Genomic DNA, 22173 nt, shown 5'->3' on the forward strand with positions numbered 1-22173 from the left:
TAGGATTAAGGAAAACTCCAAGGCATTCTATACCTATGTGAAGAATAGGAAGATGACTAGAGTGAGGGTAGGACCGATCAGGGATAAAAGAGAAAACATGTGCCTGGAGTCGGAAGAGGTAGGGGAGGTCCTTAATGAATACTTTGCTTCAGTATTCACCAGTGAGAGAGACCTTGGTGTTTGTGAGGATGGATTACAACAGGCTGATACAGTAGGGCATATCAATGTGAGGAAAGAGGATGTGCTGGAACTTTTGAAAAACATTAGGATAGATAAGTCAACAGGGCCAAACGGGATTTATCCAAGGTTATTACGAGAAGCAAGGGAAGAGATTGCTACGCCTTTGGCGATGATCTTTGCGTCCTCACTGGCAACAGGAGTAGTGCCAGATGATTGGAGGGTGGCAAATGTTGTTCCTTTGTTTAAGAAAGGGAGTAGGGATGACCCCGGGAATTACAGACCAGTGAGTCTTACTTCAGTGGTTGGCAAATTACTGGAGAAGATTCTTAGAGACAGGATTTATGAGCAGTTGGAGAAGCATTGGCTGATTAGGGACAGTCAGCATGGCTTTGTGAGGGGCAGGTCGTGCCTCACGAGTCTGATTGAATTCTTTGAGGATGTGACAAAGCACCTTGATGAAAGTAGAGCAGTGGATGTAGTCTACATGGATTTTATTAAGGCATTTGATAAGGATCCTCATGTAAGGCTCATTCAGAAAGTCAGGAGGCATGGGATCCAGGGAAACTTGGCTGTGTGGATTCAGAATTGGCTTGCCCATAGAAGACAGAGGGTGGTGGTAGATGGAGCATATTCTGCTAGGAGGTCAGTGACCAGTGGGGTTCCGCAGGAGTCTGTTCTGGGACCCCTGCTCTTTGTGATTTTTATAAATGACTTGGATGAGGATGTGAAAGGGTGGGTTAGTAAGTTTGCTGATGACATGAAGGTTGGTGGTGTTTTGGAAAGTGTGGAATGTTGCTGTAGATTACAACTGGACATTGATAGGATGTAGAGCTGGGCTGAGATGTGGCAGATGGAGTTCAACCCGGAAAAGTGTAAAGTGATAGATTTTGGAAGATTGAATTTGAAGGCAGAATACAAGGTTAAAGGCAGGGCTTTTAGCAGTGTGGAGGAACAGAGGGATCTTGGGGTCCATGTCCATAGATCCTACAAGGTTGCCCCACAGGTTGATAGGGTTGTTAAGAAGGTGTATGGTGTGTTGGCCTTCTATAGTCGGAGTATTGAGTTCAAGAGCCATGAGGTAATGTTGCAGTTCCATAGAACTCTGGTTAGACCACACTTGGAGTATTGTGTTCACTTCTGGTCACCTCATTATAGGAAGGATGTGGAAGCTTTAGAGAGGGTGCAGAGGACATTTACCAGGATGCTGCCTGGATTGGAGAGCATGTCTTATGAGGATAGGTTGAGCGAGCTAGGGCTTTTCTCTTTGGAGCAAAGGAGGATGAGAAGTGACTTGATAGAGGTGTATAAGATTATAAGAGGCATTGACCGAGTGGAGAGTCAGAGACCTTTCCCAAGGCGAAAATGGCTGACACGAGGGGGCATAATTTTAAAGTGATTGGGGGAAGATTTGGAGGGATGTCAAAGGTAAGTTTTTTACATAGAGAGTGGTGGGTATGTGGAATGCAGTGCTGGCATAAGTTGTGGGTGCAGATACATTAGGGACATTTAAGAGACTTTTAGATAGCGACATGAATGATAGAAAAATGGAGGACTATGTGGGAGGGAATGGTTAGATAGATCTTAGAGCAGGATAAAAGGTCAGCACAACATCGTGGGCCAAAGGGCCTGTACTGTGCTGTAATGTTCTATGTTCTTTGTAATGTGGGCACACTGTGACAGCTGATCAGTTGCTCAATGTCAAGTGGTGCAGAGGATGGCTGCTAAACTCAGGATTCATATACTTGATTATCCACTCAATAACCAAGCAGGCTCCAGCATCAACGACCAAACTAATACTTAGTCCTGGCTAAAACAAAATCATTAGGAGGATATGCAAAACTGTCTAGTTGGGGAGAAAAATAGAGAGACTGAGGCAGAGGATAATGAAAGAAAGTTCTTCAACTGCATCTTTGACAGTATCGCACAGTCCATAACCATAAGAACAAGGATAACTAACAATGCCACATGCAAGTTCTCCTCCAAGTCACCCACTATCCTGATTTTGAAGAATATCACTGTCCCTTAATTGTCATGGGATAAAAATACAGGAACTTCCTATCCAACAACCATGTGGGAATACCTTAAGCAAAAGGACTGCAGTAACTTGGGAAGGCAGTCATCACCAAGGGTAATTAAGAGTGGTTAATAAATACTGGTTTGCTGACATCACATGAATGAATAGCAAGAAACAGAAATGACTCACAGTAGAAAGAGCTATATTACTGAAACTGTCATAGCCTAATAAATCCGCCATGAACCCTGAAAGAATGTGGACAGAGAACTGAAAAAGGTACTCAGAGACATGCTATTTTCAAATTTTAGATTTTTGCATTGGCCAATCAGCATTCTTTGCAACATTTGGACCATTGTATGTAGTCAGAAGCAAACTTTATATTGAAGGCAGGGCATTGAGCTTGTTTGCTGGTTCATATGCCGAAGTTTTAAGTTGAATATTTCATATCTTTGCTAGATGTTGTACGCATATCTAATTAAAAAATATACTAGTACCATTTCTTAAATAATCTAATGAGAAAACTATGCTTACAATCATTATTTAGTAATCCAAAAATCAGAAAATCAGTAGTTGTAAATCATAATTATTATTAGTGCTGTAATCAGAAACCTGAAACTTGTATGATCACATAATAATCATCAGGGCTATTTAAATAGCAAAAGCTTTAGCTACTTTCATTGATACCAGTAAGTATATTTGGAAATTGCTAATGCAGCCTCAATTGAGAATATGCCAAAACAAATTAAAGTCTTTTCAATAGTGAGAGATTCAGTAATGTTGATGTTAAAAATTCCTCCAGTGCTAATACACTAAGTCACTACAGGCCAACATGCAGGTGAAACAAGCAATTTGGAGGGCAAATTGTATGTTAGCCTTTATTATGAGAGGGTTTGACTACAGGAATAGGTCTTACTACAATTGTTTCATGCCTTAGCGAGAATGCACCTGAAGTATTGGGCACAGTTTTGTCTCCTTACCTGCAGAAAATATTTACTGTTTTGGGGAGGCACGGTAGCAAAGCAGTTAGCGTGACGCTATTACAGCGCCAGCGATCAGGGTTCAGTTCCGGCCGCTGTCTGTAAGGAGTTTGTATGTTCTCCCCATGACTGCGTGGGATTCCTCCTGGTTTCCTCCCACATTCCAAAAGACATATGGGTAGGTTAACATGGGTTTAAATGGGCAGTGCGGACTCATTGGGCAAGAAGGGCCTGTTACCGTGCTGTAAATAAAATTTTTTAAGTTTTACGAGACTGCTTCCAGGGATGGTGGGTTTACCATTTGAGGAGAGATTGAGTGGACTAGGTCTGTATCCTCTAGAGTTTGGAAGAAAGAGTGGAGATCTCATTGAAACACACAAGATCTTTACAGGAGCAACACACAAAATGCTGGAGGAACTCAGCAGGTCAGGCAGCATCTATGGAGGGAAATGAACAGGCAACATTTCGGGTCGAGACCCTTCACCAGTCCTGATGAAAGGTCTCGACCCAAAACGTTGACTGTCCACTTTCCCTCCATAGATGCTGCCTGACCCGCTGTTCCTCCAGCATTTTGTGTGTTGCTCCAGATTTCCAGCATATGGAGTTTCTCTTATGTCTCAAAAATCTTTACAGGGCTTGACAGGCTAAATGCAGGGAGAATGATTCCCCTGACTGAGGAGTCTAGAGCTAGGGATCCCAGTCTTAGAATAAGGGGTAGGCTGTTTAGGACTGAGATGAGGAACAATTTCTTCACTTAGTGGGTGGTGAATCTTTGGGCTGTGGAGGTTCAGTTGTTTAGTTTATTCAGAACAGAAATTGACAGATTTCTGGATACTACGGGAATCTGGGAATATGGGGATAGTGTTAGGAAAGGGTGCTGAGGTAGGTCAGCTATGACCTTGGTGAATGGTGGAGCAGGCTTGAAGGGTTAGATGACCTCCTCTTGCTTCTGAGGAGAGGAACTGGGGCAATCAGTCAGAAGAAAGTGGTAACAGAGTACAGAGAGGGCTGGGGAATCACCATGAATCCACTTAACATCCACAAATTAATTCATATGAAATAAAATCCCACAAGGAAGTACCCAGATATTTATCAAATTGTTATTTTTTTTCACAAATACCCATTGTAGCTTTTTATCGCAACTTCACTATTGGTCTATTATTGGTCATATTTATGGGTTTGTAAGCACAGGGTTGGAAGAAAAATCTCTTCTGGCAAATCTAATATAGAATGAAATCCTTAATTAAATTAGTGTGAAGGAGATATAAAGTAAAGAAAGGCTGCCCAAAACACTGTAAATTAATGGTGAGAGTCACATTTGTCAAGTGACTGAGGCTGCTATAATGGAAGGATTAAGATTAAGATTATATTAAGACCTTTATTAGTTACATGTACATCGAAACACACAGTGAAATGCCTCTTTTGCGTAGAGTGTTCTGGGGGCAGCCCGCAATTGTCACCACACTCCCGGTGCCAACATAGCACGCCCACAACTTCCTAACCCGTATGTCTTTTTTCGGAATGTGGGAGGGAGCCAGAGCACCCGGAGGAAACCCACGCAGTCACGGAGAGAACATACAGACTCCTTACAGAGAGTGGCGGGAATTGATCCTGGGTCACTGGCGCTGTAATAGCGTTATGCTAACCATTACACTATCGTGCCTGCCCCTTCAGGAAACCTTCAGAAGTGATTCCAATTCACCATGAGCTGAAAGAAGAGGGAGATCACTGAAGAAGCATTAGAATGGTTCTACCAGTACTGTCTCTGCAAAGCCCTCCAAATTCATTGGCAGCATAGACAAATCAATGTCAAAGCATTGTCTTCTCCCCAGCCAACATCCCCTGCATCAAGGCTCTAGTCACACTCCACCAACTCTGAAAGGCAGGCCACATTGTCCAAATGAGTGGGCACCTGAAAAGAAAGCTCCAATCTGACCTCCATCATGATCAGAGATCTCCAGGTGAGCACAAAAACTGTAACATCCTGTCCAACGCAACAGAATCTCTGACTTGTTTCCACTCAAAGGATAAGGGGAAGGCACACTGATCTCCTCAAGAATCTACGACAGGAGCTTGCGGAGGTCCAGGACAAATAAAGAAAGAAGCACACACAATCCCAAATCGCCTGCCCGCCTGCCCTGTCCCACCTTCCTGCATTGGACTTTTCAGTCACCTCAGGTCTCCCAGAACTGGAGTGGAAGCAAATCATCATCAACTCTGAGGCGAAGAAGGAAGAAGACAACCTTTATGTATGTTCACACACAAATATAACAAATAGAGTGTGCCAGTCACTGGACACTAGTGCCAACAGGAGGACATTTCAGAATCAGATCTATTGTCACTGACCTATGTGACATGAAATTTGTTGTTTTGCAGCAGCAGTACAGTGCAAAGACTTAAAATTACTATAAATTACAAACATAAATAAATAGTGCAAAACAAAAAGGAATAACGAGGTAATGTTCATGGGTTCATGAACCATTCAGAAATCTGATAGTAGATGGGAACAAGCTGTTTCTGAATCATTGAATGTAGATCTTCAGGCCTCCTCTTGCGTACCTCCTCCCTGATGGTAGTAACGAGAAGAGGGCATGTCCCGGATGTTGAGGATTTTCAGCGATGGATGCCGCCTTCTTGAGGCACCGCCTCTTGAAGATGTTCTCGATGGTGGGGAGGGTTGTGCCACGATGGAGCTGGTTGAGCTTACAACTTTCTGCAGCCTCTTGTGATCCTGTGCATTGGAGCGTCAGGGCCATGTTCATAGGACCAGTAACCATATGGTTCCTTGACTCCAGGGGATAAACTGGGAGCAATGCAGCAGTTGCTCACCAATTCCAAGCCAGCTTTGATTGGCATGGATAATTTAAGAGTTGTTGATATTCTTGTTCCCACTGGCTATGAAAAAGTAATTAAGAGCCTCCTTTTATGCCAGAGTACTGCACACAGTGTTGATCTCAATTATTAAGGAATGATGTATTATCACTGGAGATGATTCAGAGAAAGTTCACTGAAATAACCCTAGATATGGAGGGTTTGTCTTATGAGAACTGATTTAACAGTTTAGGTGTATACTTATTGGGGTTTGAAAGATTGGGAATTAAACTCATTGAATATCGATGACATTTCCAGTTTTCTCAAGTTCCTTTGTTAAGACAAAAGAGAAAATAATTTCTGTCAGTAGTTCATGAAGTGTGGTTATTAATCTTGAAGGTTTGGTAATGACAACTCCTTCAGTTCGTTGACATTTGGTTGAATAGTCCCCTGACAGTTTAATAATAGTTTATATCAGAAAATTTGCCAGTAATGTGGAAGCAGCAGCAACAGATTTTCTGTGTTCACATACGAGCAATATTTTCTTTGGTTTTTAATATAATAAAAAGCATTTTGTTTGGGGTGGGGGTGTGAGAAGATAGTCTAATCTAAAGCTATATCAATTCAATTGCCTGCTTAATAAGAGGAAAATACTGTACTGCTGATTTTTATTTGTATTTCCCACTCCCCCTTCTCTTTCTTTCCCCTGTTCCATTGTTTATCTAAACTACTGGGTGGTGGAGAGAAATGGACTGTCGACGTGTCAGGCCGAGACCCTTCTGGACTAGATGAAGGGTCTCAACCTGAAACATCGACTGTCCATTTCCCTGCACAGATGCTGCCTGATCCACTGAGTTCCTCCAGCAGTTAGTTTGTTGCATCTAGCATCTGCAGACTCTTGTGCCTCCCGTGGTGGAAGCTGGATCATCAGAAGTATTTAAAATGGAGATGGATAAATATTTAGTAGATCAAGGAATAGAGGAGGATGGAGAAATGGCACAGAAGAGGAGTTGAGGCCAGCATGGATCAGCTACATTCACATTAAATGGTGGGGCAGGCTTGAAGGGCCTGATGGTCTTTTCCAGTGTTCTAGTGCATAGAAATTTGAGTTCCCCCAAAGGGTGCATAAGGTGGGACTCCAAAGTTTTAGTCATTTATCCTACAATGAAAATTTGACAAGGTCTTGGGCAAAAGGGACTACAAGTTGCATATTTTGCAATCTAAAATGTGCGATATGATACCCTTTCCTGAGGTCGGGCTCAGAGAGTTTGGCCACAAGCCCAGCTGGGCCTTTACTGTTGCCAGGGTGACGTTGAATCCTGATATTTGGGAAGCAAGAGGCTAATCGGGAGCCAGCATTTGTTATGTAGTTATTGGGAGCAGAATCAGGACTGACGCTAGGCGTGTTGTTGGAAGGGGTATTGGGTGGTGGTGAGGGATGATAGCAGCATCAATATCAGGACCAGCAGAATCAATGATCGGGGGCAATACATTAAAGCCTGGAACTTTACATTGCAGGGTTGGGTGTGGTAGATCAGGGCCAGAGTCAGGGGGCTGAAATAAGAATTAAAGGGCAGTGGGTGTTTGAGGGTGGGGGAGTGAAGGATGAGGGTAGGTCTTCATCTGTCACTGTGCTTTGCCAGCTGTCAGAGGAGTAAAGATTTTTCAATGATTCCATATGTCCCCCTTTTATTTTGTATAAATAGGAGTTTAGTGAGATAGAACAGAGGTTGTTCCAAAGAATATCTCTTTATCAATCAGTCTGGAGCATATATAAGTTATTGACATGCAAAACATATCTGCTTTTTGCAAATATCAGCTTAGAAAATGATAGGATCTGCCAAGACTTCAATGACTTTTAAATGGGTGTGGCATGTATTGCAGTTGTATCAAGAGCAGCTGTCCTAAAGGCCTGCTTTTACATCATTTGATTCATTGGAAATTGATAGGGCCGTATTTAATTAATTAATTAATCTAATATTTGATGTTGCCTGATTGAAAATTCTTGCAGAGAATTCAAACCAGTTTCGTGTGGCATCATGGGGTAGCCTTGGGTATGCAAAATTGGCTTTCAACATAATTATTAACACATTAGCTGTAGGTTGCACAGGTAACACAAAATGTATAGCTCTTAAAGCAGAGTTCCCATTTAAGCAGTAGGACCATTTTGATTGGCTCTGTCTTCCTGTGGTGGCTAGGTGGATGATAGGATCAGGCTCCATTGCATCTTTGATTGCTAATAGTACAATGTGCCAAAGGAGGTGGGCTCTTTTGGCAGCGTTTATTAAATCTAGGCCACACGTCCTTTCTTCCTAATGAAAGGAAGGACTTAACTGTCAGCTGAAGGATTGGGATCATCTGAAGCAATTCCAGTAATTGTTTTGGTGTGGTTAAGCAAGGCCCTGTGAAGGCTTGCTCTTGCTTTTGAAGCCCACACCATTTCTGAAGCAAATACTTAATGCTACTCTATTATGACAGTGAAGTACACGATGCACATAAATGATGTCACTGTTGTGTGCCTAGGGGCCACTCTGTAGACGCATCTATACAGAGAAGACCATCTAAACCTACCAAAGTGCACTTGAGTGAAAGCCATCAATTTTGAAATTCATAACAAATAAACTCAGTGCACCTACTGCACAATATTCTTTAAAGTTAAATTCTCTGTTAGTTCATTTTACTAGTTTGTGGGTTGTGAGGGGTCAAAACAATATTCTAACTGGAGAGGGTTATCAGTATATATAGTATTGGTATATTGTCACTTGCACCGAGGTACAGTGAAAAACTTGTCTTACAAACTGGTCAATTCATTACACAGTGCAGTTACATTGAGTTAGTACAGAGAGCATTGATGTAGTACAGGTAAAAAAAAACAATAACAGTACAGAATAGTCACAGCTACAGAGAAAGTGCAGTGCAATAAGGTGCAAGATAACAACAAGGTAGGTCATGAGGTCATAGTCCATCTCATTGTATAAGGGAACTGTTCTTATCACTGTGGGGTAGAAGCTGCCCTTAAGTCTAGTGGTACGTGCCCTCAGGCACCTGTATCTTCTACCCGATGGAAGAGGAGAGAAGAGAGAATGTCCCGGGTGGGTGGGGTCTTTGATTATGCTGGCTGCTTCACCAAGACAACGAGAGGTAAAGACAGAGTCCAAGGAGGGGAGACTGGTGTCCGTGATGCGCTGGGCTGTGTCCACAACTCTCTGCAGCTTCTTGCGATCTTGGGCAGAGCAGTTGCCATACCAAGCTGTGATACATCCTGTTAGGATGCTTTCTATGGTGCATCAATAAAAGCTGGTGAGAGTCAAAGGGGACAAACTAAATTTCTTTAGCCTCCTGAGGAAGTAGAGGTGCTGGTGAGCTTTCTTGGCCATGGCATCCACGTGGTTTGTCCAGGACAGGTTGTTGGTGATGTTCACTCCCAGGAACTTGAAGCTGTCAACACTCTCGACCTCAGCACCATTGATATAGACAGGTGTATGTACACCGCCCCCTTTCCTGAAGTCAACGACCAGCTCTTTAGTTTTGTTGACATTGAGGGAAAGGTTGTTGTCATGACACCATTCCACTAAGCTCTCTATCTCCTTCCTGTACCCCGATTCATCACTGTTTGACATACGGCCTACAACACTAGTATCATCTGCAAACTTGTAGATGGAGTTAGAGCAGAATCTGGCCAGGAGTAGAGTAGAGGGCTGAGGATGCAGCCTTGAGGAGCACCAGTGTTGAGAATAATCGTGCCCGAGGAATTGCTGCCTATCCTCACTGATTGCAGTCTGTTTGTTAGAAAGTCAAGGATCCAGTTACAGAGGGAGGTGTTGAGTCCTAGGTCTTGGAGTTTGGTGACAAGCTTGCTTGGTATTATTGTATTGAAGGCAGAGCTGTAGTCAATAAACAATAGTCTAACGTAAGTGTCCTTACTGTCCAGATGCTCCAGAGCTGAGTGAAGGGCCAGGGAGATTGTGAGCTGGTCCCCACAGTGCTGTGGTCTACAAAATTTAATCACATCTAAGATTATGCCAATGCAATCTGTGCTCAGGAAACAATTTGACCTTACATTCTCCAAATGACACGAGGCAACTTGATATGTTATACAAAAAATATCAAAGCCCAGCAAAATGGCTTGAATTCTGCTCCTCATGCTTTTTAATGTAAATGGTAAAGTTGATTAACAACATGCTTGCCTCCAATTTGAGCATCACTGCAATAATTTTGTATGTTAACTTTGGCCGAATGGGGTTTACTAGAACGGAAGGATCCATTTTATCACCTTCAAGAACCCAAGTAAAAGAGACCTAACAAATTGGGTAGATTATCAACTTGCCATGTGTGTATACATCAATGGAAGTTAAATTCAGATGGGTTCTATGACATGCATCAGTTTTAATTACTGTGGGCAAATATTATTGGAAGTTATTTTTTCCTTCGTCCTTTTTGATTCTGTATAATTATTAGCTTCAGCCTGAATGATAGAAACTAACACCTTTTTAGAAGCAACAACAGCATGAATGCACACAGGGTAACCTGTCCTCTCACCAGTGCAAAACAACCCAGTAAAACAATAACTGTTAATCCCATGACAGTTTTTGCCCAGAAACAATGTACACTGAAGGTTGCAGATCACCCAGGATATGAGACTTTCAAAGCTGTATTTGTCTTTAGATAGAATTGGGAACTATAATACTTGCTTTATTTCCCATAACAAGAAAAAAAACAACTAAAAATTATTGATTAAAGTTTCTTAGAATAAATGCAACTTCTATGATTTCATAATTTAATAAGACTGCACCATAGGATTCCCTTCTAAACAATAAAGGACAATAATACCAAACTGAACAAATCTTGTGAACAGCCTATTAAGACACATTAGTACACTGCATTCAGTGGATTCATTTTAAAATGACATTGAACAAGGAAACAACTGAATTTAAGTAAATGTTTGAATTATTTCTTCCACTTAATATAAAGCAAAATCTATGTCAACATTTCTGAGGTGAATAATTCATCCAGATGAGCTTTGCTCATAAGCATCCGTTCTCCTTATGAAAACATAATTTTATAAATCCTTAATGAAGATTGTTAATGATTTAATAGTAAGGAATCTGAACCTGCTTTCTGAAACAGCTTGAAAGAACCATTTTAATTTCATCTTATTCAAATACTGTTTTATAAAATATCTCTACTTGTAAAGCCTGAATAACCACTTGTCTAATAATGTTTTCCTACTCACCCCCTTTGCCCTTTTGGCAATATTCTTAAATTATACCCCTAGTTACTGACTCACTGTCCATCAGAAGCAGATTTTTTGTCATGCTCCCAGCAGAAGTGTTCCATGAGAACTCCAACGTCACAGCACAGGAGCTTCACTTTTATAAGTTGTTCAAAAATTCCTGCACATCAAGGACATTCAGGAGCATGGGAAAATCTTGGCTGCCTTAACAAACAGCAATGGTGGGCCTGGACTTTGCCATCTGTCAAAGCTTTTCAGAGGAAGTTTGCGGACAGGCCTTGTTCTGGCCAGTGAACATGTTCCAATTATGTCATGCAAGATGCTGCCACTGATCAGAGCTTTCCCACTTGGTTCCAGGATGGTTTTGTCCAGCCAGGTTATCTTCACAATCCCAAAAATTTAAATGCACATTATTGGTGTAAATCATCAGTAAATGTGGGAGGTACACCTCACTAAGCAAACATCTCCATTTTTTCTGCACTTCATCTACTTAAAAACATGATCAAATAACAGTTTTTGACTAAGCTTTTGGTGAAGTTCACACTCTTGCAAACTCTCTTCTCAAACAAGTTGGTTCTAATGCTTTAAATATTTCTTGACATAGCTATTCCCACATCATTCCAATCGATTCACTTTGCATGTTTTACTGCAGTATTTCAGCTAAAATGGTGTTCTCTAACTGTGGGCCAATCAGCGTCCTTATCAGTGTTTTATCTAGCAAATATACATGACAAATTTGACAAATGCTTGCACATAAATTGTGTATTTATAGGCTGCTAACAAATCCAGTCGATTTTTTTAAAAAGGCATTGTGACCTTGAAAGACTTTCCCAGATTTGAAAATTCAGCAGTAACTCATTTGCAATTTAATAAAGTTCAGTATGGATGGGAAACCTTTGAAAAGGACAGTGGTTGAGAAACTAATGCAAATTGCAAATACTAATTCCATCCATTAATCTATCCTGGGTTTAAAGTAACTGAGGCTGAACAACAGAATATCACAACCTTAATCCATAACCATTTTCCCTTTTGTCTTGAGGACACAAGAGATTTTGCAGATGCTGGAATCTGGAGCAACACACACAAAATGGTGGAGGAACTCAGCAGGTCAGGCAGCATCTATGGAGGGAAATAAACGATCGACATTTCAGGTCAAGACCCTTCATCAGGACTCGACCCGAAACGTCAGCCATTTATTTCCCTCCATAGATGCTGCCTGACCTGATGAGTTCCTCAAGTGCCTTTTGTGTGTGTTTCTCTTTTGTCTTTTTCTCTTTTGGCTGCTCTGGTTTCCTCCCATATTTCAAAGGTCTGGTGGGTAGGTTAATTGACAGCTATAAATTGCCAGTAAGGAGTGGTAGAATCTGGGGGACGTTGATGAGAATATAGGGAGAATAAAATGTAAGTGGGTGCTTGATGATCCAAGCAGACTCAGTGAGCTGAAGGGCCTGTTCCCATGCTATATGACTGTATTATAGTATCTCCAAACCCATTTCTTGATCTACTATTAATTGCACTTAATGGAAGTGGATTTATACTGTGTAATATCAGCAGGCTAAGATGTTAATGGCTTTCATCAATGGATAAACATTTCATACAACTACATATGGGGCTGCTTTAAAATGGAAGGTTTTAGTCATTCTCCAGCTCAAGGGACTGCCTAAGAGGAGCTGGTACACCAAGAGGAGCTGTGGTTGGAATGATCACATGGCCTACCAGCTTGAAATTGCAATTGTTTTCTACCTTTTGTTAAAATCTGTTTGGAGAGCTGCAAACAGTCATCATGCCTTTAAGAAAGGCATGATGCTGAATCCAGTGACACCTCCCAAAGGTACTGGGCTCTTTAGCAACAAGTAGTGGATGGGAAGATTTAATTTAGACTGGAGAGAAGACTTATGTATTTCTTGTCACATATAAATGAGTGATATTGAAGCAATTAATTTGTTATATCTGGTACCGTTACGTAAAAAATGCATATCACGTATTCTACACATTTGATCTAAGACTTTTGCCTACTTTACTCAAGATCCAGTTACAAATAAAATCAGGCTGTTTCACTCATCAAATGGTGAATTATAAATCATTTTCCTCCACAGTTTATAAATTGTTTCTCAATATAAATGGGGTTATACTCAGATGAAAATTTTCACCTGTGTCCCCTCAACACCAAGCTACATGAATCCTTTATGAATCCTCTACAACTTCAACTTGACAAATATATGCCTTAGGTTTAAACATTTTTGACTACTACTGCTTAAATGCAGTTTACAATTCCACTTCTCTAATACTGTTCTGGTGACTTTTGGTGTGCATTGCTATATTTGTTATTATACAGGTTTTGAAAACCTTTAAGGAATTTTTTATATTTTTAAATGGATAAACTGCATATTATTTTTATCTAGCAATACATTGTCCACTGCAGATACTTTAAAATTATTTTCAGTCTTGCTTTATCTTTATGATGTCCATTCCCATAATCTTAAAAGCCTAAACAGTGCATTTCTAGCTCAGTCTCCTTCACTTTCATTTTATGCTTGAATTTTCAGGCAGACTTAGTTCCAGAAAGAGGCTGCTGTGAGAAATCAGCTGTGAAACCAACTCACTGAACAGCAAGGATGTGTTGACTCTATATGCTGATGAACTACAGCTGCTGCAGGAACAACATTTGAGAGTGGCTGACCTATTATTTTCATTATTAGCCAAATTAATAATGTCTTTGCAGCCAAACAGAATTGGGTGTGTGATGCTCTCACTGGAATGTCATACAAGAAAATAGGATTGGGCCATCAGGATCCTCAAGCCTGTCCTAACATTCAAATATGATCATGGCCAATCAACTCCTCTTTTATGCTAGTTCCCCATAGTCCTTACTTCCTCGATCTTTCAAATATTTATCTATTTCCACCTTAAGTATATCTAATGATGTGGCCTCCAGAGATTCACTATCTTCTGAGAAATTTCGATGACCTTAGTTTTAGATGACCACCCCCTCATATAATTGCACCAACTGTATGTGGTCACTTAGTAAAATGTCAACATTATCTAGTTAAGCAGGTAGTTTTTTTAAAGGTCTGGTGCCTAATCTGACTTGAGTGAACCTACAATATCTCTTGTTTCCAGGGCAACCTCTGTCGTCTCTGAGTAAAACGACCCGTGTAAATCTCAAACATTTCCTTCATTTACTGCCTGACATTCTGCTCTGTGAGTCACATCAGACACATTGAAAGCAATTTATGAAATGCAGACTCTGGAAATAAATGCATTGATATCACTGTTAATTTGATCAGCTGCTCCTATTAAGCATATCTGTAATAATACTGAAACAAATGTCTGTAAGGGACATGCATCGTTAAGTTCAATATGGAAACTCTCAGCACAGTGTAATTACTGATACTTCTAAATGAGGTTATAAACACATAAGAGTGATAGAACTCCATCTCAGCTTTTAATTTTCAGCACAGCTTTTAATTTCTCACCTTTGCAAAGTGTGAATAGTTAATCTAGAACATACCGCACAGCAAAGTTCACAATAGTATGCACAAAAATTGGTTTCACACTGCTGTTTTTTTAAAATATTTATTTAGGTCATTGAACATAGACAAGAGTAGTGTTACAATAACACTTATGTAGCAACTTTAAAGTACTAAAGTTCTTTGCAAGTTAAAGACAGAAATTTAGGAAGAAGAAGTAAGAAGGATGATTGAAAACCAGATCAAAAGTAGCAAGGTAACAAGACCTTAAAGATTCCTGATTAAACTTCCTGTACACCAGATATTAGTCTGTGAAATGTATCACTGTCAGGATTCATTCTATTATTCACTTCCATATCAATAATGATGTGTTTACTTGTACGTATTCAAATAATTTTTCTAAGCCTTTATATTACTTACAACTTCAAGCCACTTTTTCTACTCTCCTTGCTTTATTTTATCAGATGCCTTCGTGGATGCAAAACTTTGGAAGTAGTGTGAAATAGAATTTTCTCAAAACAATTCTTAGTCACATCATGACCAAAGTTACTTGAAAAGTAGATCACCAGATATTTGACAATTTGAATTTTCTTCTCTTAAAGGTCACTAACGCTTGAAAATTAATTGATCTTTCAAGATTATGTTCTGCTTTATTAGTCTGCATTTGAAATTATCTGCAGGAAGAGCATAGTAAACTATATCAATAGTTTATGCTAAATATTTTATTAAGGGAAATTTTCCATGAAGTCACCTAGCAACTATATTCCATAGTCCTATCTGATGGAAAATTAAACAAAAGAAGTGCTGTGTGGAAATATAGCAGCATATTTTAAGTGGATTTGCTTGCTTGGAAAGGATTTAGAGGATTTTCAATGGTCTTAAATTTGTTACTAAAGGATGCAAAATGTTATGGTGTATATTATTATGCACAAGTATCATACAGATCTTTTATTCAGCCATGTTCATTATAAGATACGTGTTTAGCCTCACTCCTTCTGTGGGCGACCCCCACATTGCATCAGTTCAGGTAACAGAAGTTTGCCCTTACAGAATTCATAAATCAATACCAAACAATGCAGAGTAAAAATTTGCTCTCACAAAATTTATGTGAAAAAGGTAAATACTATCTCAATGCACTCTGTACTAACTCACTGTATCTGCACTGTGTAATGAATTGATCTGTACGAATGGTATACAAGACAAGTTTTTCCACTGTACCTTGGTACAAGTGACAATAATAAACCAATACCAAGAAATAAAAAGACACTTTTGTTTCCAACTCGCGTTTCCTGACGCATGCGCAGATGACGCAGCTTCATATTATGGAAAATCGCAAAACAAACAGTTTTCTAGGAATGTAGCCCCCTGCAATGCCCCCATAACACAGGGGTTGCATATACTGGTCATGGGTTCTACTTCTTCCTACTCACACCCAGGTCTGGTGGGCCAGTTCTTATCACAAGATTTGTGCAAACATTATCACTGGGTGGGATACTGGATCCAGCCCACTGCCCGATCTTGTCATCCATGGTGGCTGCCTACCCCTATTAACCTGATCCAGATGTCGAAGGCCATGTGCACCAGTGCGGCCTCTGGTGAAGTGTCACAGACTCCAACCAGTGACTAAGCCTTGGACAGCGGCTCCTCAGGACCTGCTCTTAGATCATCTTGATGACTGTCAGACAGCTCATTGCTCTCAATGGCCTTAAAGTCTTGCTTAACAAAACAAGACCTTAAATTCCAAGGGATACATTAAAAACATCAGGTTAAAGTAAAGAGACACAACTGAACTGCTGACCTGCAAACTTGCCTTTTACTCAGAGCTGAGTCAAGTGCTGGAGCTGAATGTCAGATGTGGCAACACCTGGGGGTTGGGTAGGTGAGACGTCGGGGGTCTGTACCTTAAGGCAGAGGGGAGCAGGATCGCAGCAAGGCTCAGGATGAGGATGGGATGTGGGGAACAGGGCATCAGGGGAGTGGGCGTGGTGGTCATCCATCAAGAGCCTCGGTTATGCCCAGAGATTGGACCTGGGGCGTTGGCATTGATTGGGTGGTGGTGGGCAGTGGGCCTTATGGATGAAGAGTAGATAGGAGAATTACCTGATGAGGAGGGCTCAGTCCAGCAGCGTGCTGAGAGGACCAGATTGTCCAGTCCTGGCAGCTCCTGGGACAGTACGGTCCATGGAGCATTGCACTGTCCGTGATGTCATCCTGTGCACCCTAATGTGGAAATTGTGCAAAGTTGATTCACCTTGAAGTAACTGGTCAAATTTTCTGAGTGACATGAAACAACCTGTAAAAAGTCACCACCATGTTTCACCCATGAAAAACACTCCATGTACAATCAATGGAGTTATTGAAGAACAGTGGAGTTATACGATTTGCTTTCCAGCAGCATCCTTCTAAACATGTTTGTGAGTGTGAGTTACTGTAATTTACATAATATTTATAGTTTGATTTTTACAACTGTAGGAAATCTCTATGTAATGGTTGTCTGAGATGGTAATATTTTTCAATTTTCTTTCAGGTCAACCCAAATCAAGACATATTCCTGGGACAATGCACAGGTTATACTGGTTGGCAATAAATGTGACATGGAAGATGAAAGAATAGTATCGATGGAGAGAGGAAAGCAGCTGGCAGACCAACTTGGTATGCTTGAGCACAGTGAATGGTTTTGTTCAGCTCTGATTTTGGCTGGTCCTTGACACATTTTGATGATGATGTAGTTTATATACTCAGCTCCTCTTGAGATACCCTCTTGGTACAGTCATCCCTATAAGTGTTCTGAGCATCTTTTATCGAAGTTGATTCCCAGAGCTCTTTACCCATTTGTATGACATTGAATCATCTGGCAATCTGAACTGGATATTCGTGCCTTTCACATTTATATAACTTCATTCTTGCTTAAGGCAGACTGAACAAACACTCGATGAAATGAGGCAATATTAATTCTAAAAATGTCTTACAATAAGGTGACTTTAGAGGATTGCTATTACATTATGCCTTAATCTATGCAATTCTATTACATTAAGCCTTTTAGCGTAATGCTATTACAGTGCCAGCGACCCGGGTTCAATTCCGGCCAGTGTCTGTAAGGAGTTTGTACGTTCTCCCCGGGTCTGCGTGGGTTTCCTCCGGGTGCTCTGGTTTCCTCCCACATTCCAAAGACGTACGGGTTAGGAAGTTGTGGGCATGCTATGTTGGCGCCGGAAGCGTGGCGACACTGCGGGCTGTCCCCCAAATCACTACACAAAAAGATGTATTTCACTGTGTGTTTTGATGTACATGTGACTAATAAAGATATCTGTCTTAATTTAATCTATACAATTTATTATATTTAAAATTTAAAAAAATTAGCCGTGGAGTAATATTTTTAAACTCTTCTAAACATTACTGACCCTTCCTTCCTCAGAATAAGTTCTCACAGTTTGCATTTCTCTCATAAATATCCCACACTCTGCTTGTATCTTAGACTATTATGGCCTCAAAGTTTTAAGAAAGCAATGTTAAATAAAATACACTGTAAATTCCAAGAAATTAATTAAAAGCATCAAGATAAAGTAAAGGGGAACAAGTGAACCGTGTTCATGGGCAGACAGGGATCAGTAGTTACTGGAGTTACAAGTGTTAAATAATCTTTTTCCAAATGATATTAGGCAGCGCAATGGCACAGCTAGTAGAGCTGCTGCCTCATAGCACCAGAGACTGAGTTCAATCCTGACCTCGGGTGCTCTCTGTGTGGAGTTTGCAAGTTCTCTGTGGGACTACATGGGTTTCCTCTGGGTGCTCCAGTTTCTTCCCACATCACAAAGATATGCAAGTTGGTAGGTTAATTAGCCACTGTAAATTGTCCCAAATGTGTAGATGAGTGGTAGAATCTTGGGAAAGTTGAAGAGAATGTAGGGAGAATAAAAAATGGGATTAATATTGGGTTAGTGTAAATGGGTGGTTGATGGTTGGTGTGGACTCGATGGGCCGAAGAGCCTTTTTCCCTGCTGTGTCTCTCAACGACTCGATGACCCCACAAACATTTATTGTTGAGTCACTAGTGGAAATGATCATCCATTCAGTATGTCAGCTCTGCTTCAAAGAAAGCTCCACTCAGAGAATTATCTAATGTGGCTTTTCTTTCAAATTCTTGTGTAAATGAAAAAAATAAATGCTAATATGAAACACCCAAACTTTTGACCATCAAATGTACCACATGGTAGCTGATCAATTAGTAAAGCACAGGAAGTGAACTTTTGACATTCAATTCTCAGATTTTCTGGTGCTATATTATGGTTTCTGTTAATCAGGTAATGCTTCCTGTTCTTTAGTGGATCTGATCATTTCAAGACCATAAACAGCTAGATGGCTTCAGTGCCTGAGTACTGGAGTCAGTTATGGTAGTGGAAGAACGCATACTTTGCTTTGGATGTTTATCCACCTTTGCCACATCTGACATAAGTCTGGACTTACTTAGCCCATGCAGCTAGAAAATGCCTTTCGAAGTAGAGGTCCACCTTCAAGAGGAATTCGGTATTGTTTTAGTTCTCTTTGATCCTGTCTCAATGATAGAAAGCCCCCTGGCATCCTGTAATTTCCATTTCAAGTAGCCCCATAGTACGCACCAGTGTAGACACCTAATACTGCAATAAAATAAAAAGAGAATGTTGGAACCTCTCAGCAGCATCTGAGGAGAAAGGAACTGAGTTATCATAAAGCAGTCATCTTTTAACAGGACTTTTCTAATGAAAGATCATCAACCTGAAATGTTAACTCTGCTTCTCTTTCCACAGATGCTGGCTGACCTGCTGAGTGTTTCTATTATTTTCTGTTTTTATTTCAGATCTCCAGCATCAGCAGATTTTTCACTTTTCTGATTTATAGTCGTACAGCACAGAAACAGGCCCTTCGGCCCAACTGGTCCATGCTGACCAAGATTCTCATCTAAGTTAGTCCCATTTGCCTGCGTTTTACCTATACCCCTCGAAATCTTTCCTATCCAAGTACCTTTTAAATGTTGTTAATGTACCTGCTTCAACCACTTCTTCTGGCAGCTCATTCCATATACCAACCACCCTCTGGGGAAAAGGTTGCCCCTAAGGTTCCGATTAAATCTTTCCCCTCTCACCCTAAACCTATGTACTTTTGTTCTTGATTCCCCAACCCTGGGAAAAAGATTGTGTGCAATCACCTTACCTATGCCCCTACTGATTTTATACACCTCTGTAAGATCACCTCTCATTCTCCTACGCTCCAGTGAATAAAGTCTCAGCCTGCTCAACCTCTCTTCATAACTCAGTCCCTCGAGTCCCAGCAACATCCTCGTAAATCTCCTCTGCACTCTTTCCAGCTTAATGGCTTCTTTCCTTTATCTGAGTGACCAATACTGAACACGATATTCCAAATGCAATGCTCCTGTCCCCTGGGTTAGAAATGGCAGTGTGGTAGGGACCAAATACTGAGCCTCATGAGCACGGTTCCAGCAGAAATGCAATCCCCATTTCTTTCAAAAGGTATTAAAATTTAAACAGTGAATTTGGATATTGAGAATATTACACACCAAGATGAAAATGTCAATTATAATTGATGATTCGGGCATCCATTCTTACAGCAAATTATACAATCGATAGTCAATACCTCTTACTAATCGAACGCTAAGCAGATCTGGAAAGTACTAGAGTAAGATTAAATGAGCATCTTTAACTAACAATCTTTTGAGGAATTTCAGTCATTGTAAAGACTGCAGTAGAAATCACAGGCCTCAGGTAATTTAAGGCTGGCAGGCAGCGCAAACCACTTCTGCAGGGGTGCAGTTATGCCAGAGGATGGGAAAGAAGAAAACATGACAGCCAGGAGAACTGTGTGGAAAGGTCCCTACACGGAGACTTGGTACAGTGGGTTACCAAACCTCCTTCTGCTTTGAGGGACGATGTAGCACGAAGCAGGGCTCAGACCTTGGGTGGGGGGGGGGGGGGGGGGGGGGGTGGGGGAAGGCAAATGTTTCTGAATTAAACCTGGATAGTCTGCTAACTAAAATACAGAGTGAAGTGGGCACTGTCCTTGAAGTCGTGGCAGGAACCTCCTATAATCTGTGATGTGCACTTTTTGGAGGGAAGTGGCATTGGTGATGTTTACTACCTCCTTGGTATCTGGAATTCCTCAGGAAGGCAGTTAAGGTAAGCACTTTGATGCACTTTATGTTTACCACACTCCATCATACTTAACCCTAACCCTGCTTCTTGGGCTGTAATCTGCATCAATGATCCTTACTCCCATCATTACATGCAACCTGCTAGTGCACTTGTCTCACAGTCTGCATGTATGAGAAGCCATTCCTTATGTGTGCTTGCTGCTACTGTCATTACCTTATGCCTAACTCTTAGAACAAAATAGTTTTTCTCTACGCCATACTTACGTCTTTTTTCTTTTGCAGAAGAACATTGCCTGTAACACCTTCAAATTTTAAGCCACATGACTACTCAGCCTCAATACAAGACAACTCAGCCCAAAAACCCTACAAGTGGCACGGCTGAGAGTGGACACATATTAGGGCAAGTGCTGCATCAAAAGCTCATTTCTCAGCAGTAAAGAAACAGTTGCAACAGATGTCATTGTGTTTCTTCAAGTGTTACACAGAGCAGCTCGAGTTTGCTGCGTGATAATCCAAGTTCTTTTCCTTTCCTTTCAGATAAAATATCATAAGAAGTAACAACGGAGGAAAAGGAGAGCACAAGGCCTTTCATTACTGCAAACTACACCACCTTCTCACCTGCCACATCAAACAGTGTTTCTTTCACTCTCTCCATTCTGCACTTAAAAGCATATAACTACTGGCAATATGGAATTAAGAACATGTGATTTAGAGTAAGATGCCATGCGGAGGAATCAGGAGTACAAGTGGATCACTGAGAAGAGACTCGGTGGACATCAGCCCCAGTTAGAAAAGCCCATTTGCTATTTATAAGAGGTTTCCACTCAGCACTCTTGGGCACCTGCTCTTGAAGCTGAAAGGAGATAACTCCAGGCTGCCCTTACACCAGCAGTAACAAAGCTGTTTTCAGAGGCCCCCAAGATTGCAGTTGTCCCAAGATGCCCATATTCCATGACTGTTGCCAAAATCCTCCAGACATATTTGCCTCAGGTAGCACTAGCCAACTAGAAGAGGCTTTAGGACAATGCACCGGCTCACCAAGTGGAAGTCCCAAGTTCAGAAGACGGATGATGTAAAATGCTGGTACAGATCAGAAATCTGTTGTGTTCCAGTGTCTTATGAAAACAGTTGCACATTTCAAAAGGCAGATTTCAGAAAGCAGTTTAAATGAGCGAAGACTGGCACTGAGGGACTGCTCAGAAATGGGTGCAGTATCAGTATTTACAATCAACGAAAGGGAATTGTCAAACTGAGGAGAGAGGTTAGTGAGCAAGAAGAAACTATCTTGCCAGCACTACTTAAAAAAAACTTCAAATCAATAGCAACAGTGGCTATAGATTGTGTTA

General features: G+C 41.0%; 1 protein-coding gene across 2 annotated transcripts in view; it reads left to right on the top strand.

The window, feature by feature from the left end:
- rab3c (RAB3C, member RAS oncogene family) overlaps positions 1 to 22173 on the top strand; it is a 136163-nt gene that overhangs the window by 108913 nt on the left and 5077 nt on the right. For both annotated transcript variants that reach the window (XM_052010236.1, XM_052010235.1), the window contains exon 4: positions 17213 to 17337. In XM_052010236.1, coding sequence (XP_051866196.1) covers positions 17213 to 17337 — 125 coding nt within the window. The remainder of the gene's footprint in view (positions 1 to 17212; positions 17338 to 22173) is intronic.

Source organism: Pristis pectinata, chromosome 2 (assembly GCF_009764475.1).
Source record: "Pristis pectinata isolate sPriPec2 chromosome 2, sPriPec2.1.pri, whole genome shotgun sequence".
Taxonomy (NCBI): domain Eukaryota; kingdom Metazoa; phylum Chordata; class Chondrichthyes; order Rhinopristiformes; family Pristidae; genus Pristis; species Pristis pectinata.